General features: G+C 27.6%; 1 protein-coding gene across 2 annotated transcripts in view; it reads left to right on the top strand.

The window, feature by feature from the left end:
* The first annotated feature begins 302 nt into the window (after positions 1-302).
* LOC125664478 (multiple epidermal growth factor-like domains protein 10) overlaps positions 303-2,777 on the top strand; it is an 8,774-nt gene continuing 6,299 nt past the window's right edge. The window contains exon 1 of one of the 2 annotated variants that reach the window (XM_048897257.2): positions 303-417. In XM_048897257.2, the coding sequence (XP_048753214.2) occupies positions 383-417 (35 nt within the window). In that variant the 5' untranslated portion in view covers positions 303-382. The remainder of the gene's footprint in view (positions 418-2,777) is intronic. The other variant, XM_056150813.1, reaches the window with a different exon arrangement.

Here is a 2,777-nt window from a genome sequence, read left to right as displayed (position 1 = left end):
AATATTTATATAATGCCTTGTCCTCTGAAATCATTTTTATTTCATTATCAATATGTTGCTTGTATAGGTACACGCAAATAACGTTTCTTAATTGATAATGATTGGTATATGGACATCAGTTTCAACTAGTAATGCAAATGAGGAGAGGTCAGTCTAAGGTTTTATAAATCACGGTATAATTCCGATCATTTTTAAATCAGTATAGTACTGTGAAATAGTTTATATCACGTGCTGCGTACATCACGTAACACCTGAAACACTAGTATCTTGTGTCTCTATATATAGAGTATTTCCGTCCTATCATAGTTGTTTTATTCGGTCACTGATTTATATGCCACACTGTGCAATGTAGCGTAATCCACTTCCCTACACTCTTTGGACCATGGCATCTATTACTACAAAGCCATCTTGCAATAGGTACAGTATAATATGTTTTAGAGTTCGTCTAATTATAGGAATCAATCATATTTGAGCATCATATTCCAAAAGTCAATGAAAACTTACTTTGCTTCTTCATTGGTTCAATAGCCAATTATTCAAACAAATTCAGATTGTGTGCATACAACTGTATGTATGCTTAATAGTTTGATCCAAAGTTTAAAGATTGCATTTAGATTTTGTTTCAGAAACCGCTCAAACGTTTCTATTTCCTGTGTTGCCTTTTGTTCCTATTGACTCCACTATTGTTGTTGTTGTTGTGTAACCCGATAACGAGGTACAGGGATGTTTGTTTTGTTTTTCTCAATTATCGGTCATTACACTGTACCATTACTTGGTTTATTGTTGTTTTGACATCTCTATCTATATGTGAGGAGATGCGGAAAATTGAAACTCTTACTTTGTAATTGCTCTGTAAGCAACTGTTGTATTTATAACCTCACGTGCAGTGATACCGATGATTGACATTATTACTTCATTAACAAATTGTCAGCAAAGTTCCTATTTTATAACCCCTGTACCTGTAATTTTAGCACAAGGATGGACAGTTCTATTGTTCTGGCACCGTATTGTCTGTTTAAGTAAGAATGTGTTTACTTCTAACTGTCATAGGTGGATAGAGTCAATCGAAATTGTTTGTCCTTGGAAAGTGATATAAATACTCGTGTATTTTGTGTTTTGAGGGAGACGAAAAAGAGAAGCAGAAAGAGTTAGAGAGTTGTTGGTAAACTCTGTACTTGTAATAAAAGTTGGAAAATTAACTTTAATTTGACTTCTACCGATAAAAAGGGTTACATGTGTTGCTAATCTGTTGTTTATCTTGTTATTTATTTTCATGTAAGTGATTTTGTTGTTGATTTTATCATTGACTTTGTTATCTATTTCATTATTGATTTGGTTGCATAGCCATTTTCAAATGACTGTTGTATGATATGTTTATAATGATTATTAACATACTGTAGTATGATGTATTTATACTGATTATTAACTTACTGTTGTATGATGTGTTTATAGTGATTATTAACTTACTGTTGTATGATGTGTTTATAATGATTATTAACTTACTGTTGTATGATGTGTTTATAATGATTATTAACTTACTGTTGTATGATGTGTTTATAATGATTATTAACTTACTGTTGTATGATGTGTTTATAATGATTATTAACTTACTGTTGTATGATGTGTTTATAATGATTATTAACTTGTTGCTGTATGATGTGTTTATAATGATTATTAACTTACTGTTGTATGATGTGTTTATAATGATTATTAACTTACTGTTGTATGATGTGTTTATAATGATTATTAACTTTCTGTTGTATGATGTGTTTATAGTGATTATTAACTTACTATTGTATGATGTGTTTATAATGATTATTAACTTATTGATGTATGATGTGTTTATAGTGATTATTAACTTACTGTTATATGATGTGTTTATAATGATTATTAACTTACTGTTGTATGATGTGTTTATAGTGATTATTAACTTACTGTTGTATGATGTGTTTATAATGATTATTAATTTACTGTTGTATGATGTGTTTATAATGATTATTAACTTTCTGTTGTATGATGTGTTTATAACAATTATTAACTTACTGTTGTATGATGTGTTTATAATGATTATTAACTTACTGTTGTATGATACGTTTATAATTATTATTAACTTACTGTTGTATGATGTGTTTATAATGATTATTAACTTACTATTGTATGATGTGTTTATAGTGATTATTAACTTACTGTTGTATGATGTGTTTATAATGATTATTAACTTACTGTTGTATGATGTGTTTATAATGATTATTAACTTACTGTTGTATGATGTGTTTATAATGATTATTAACTTACTGTTGTATGATGTGTTTATAGTGATTGTTAACTTACTGTTGTATGATGTGTTTATAGTGATTATTAACTTACTGTTGTATGATGTGTTTATAATGATTATTAACTTACTGTTGTATGATGTGTTTATAGTGATTATTAACTAACTGTTGTATGATGTGTTTATAACAATTATTAACTTCCTGTTGTATGATGTGTTTATAATGATTGTTAACTTACTGTTCTATGATGTGTTTATAATGAATATTAACTAACTGTTATATGATATGTTTTTCATGATTATTAACTTACTGTTCTATGATGTGTTTATAATGATTATTAACTTACTGTTGTATGATGTGTTTATAATGAATATTAACTAACTGTTATATGATATGTTTTTAATGATTATTAACTTAACTGTTGTATGATGTGTTTATAATGATTATTAACTTGTTGCTGTATGATGTGTTTATAATGATTATTAACTTACTGTTGTATGATGT

This window comes from Ostrea edulis, chromosome 1 (assembly GCF_947568905.1).
Source record: "Ostrea edulis chromosome 1, xbOstEdul1.1, whole genome shotgun sequence".
NCBI classification, from domain to species: Eukaryota; Metazoa; Mollusca; class Bivalvia; order Ostreida; family Ostreidae; genus Ostrea; species Ostrea edulis.
The sequence above is the reverse complement of the archived record's forward strand: the minus strand, read 5'-3'. Positions and strand labels throughout refer to the sequence as shown.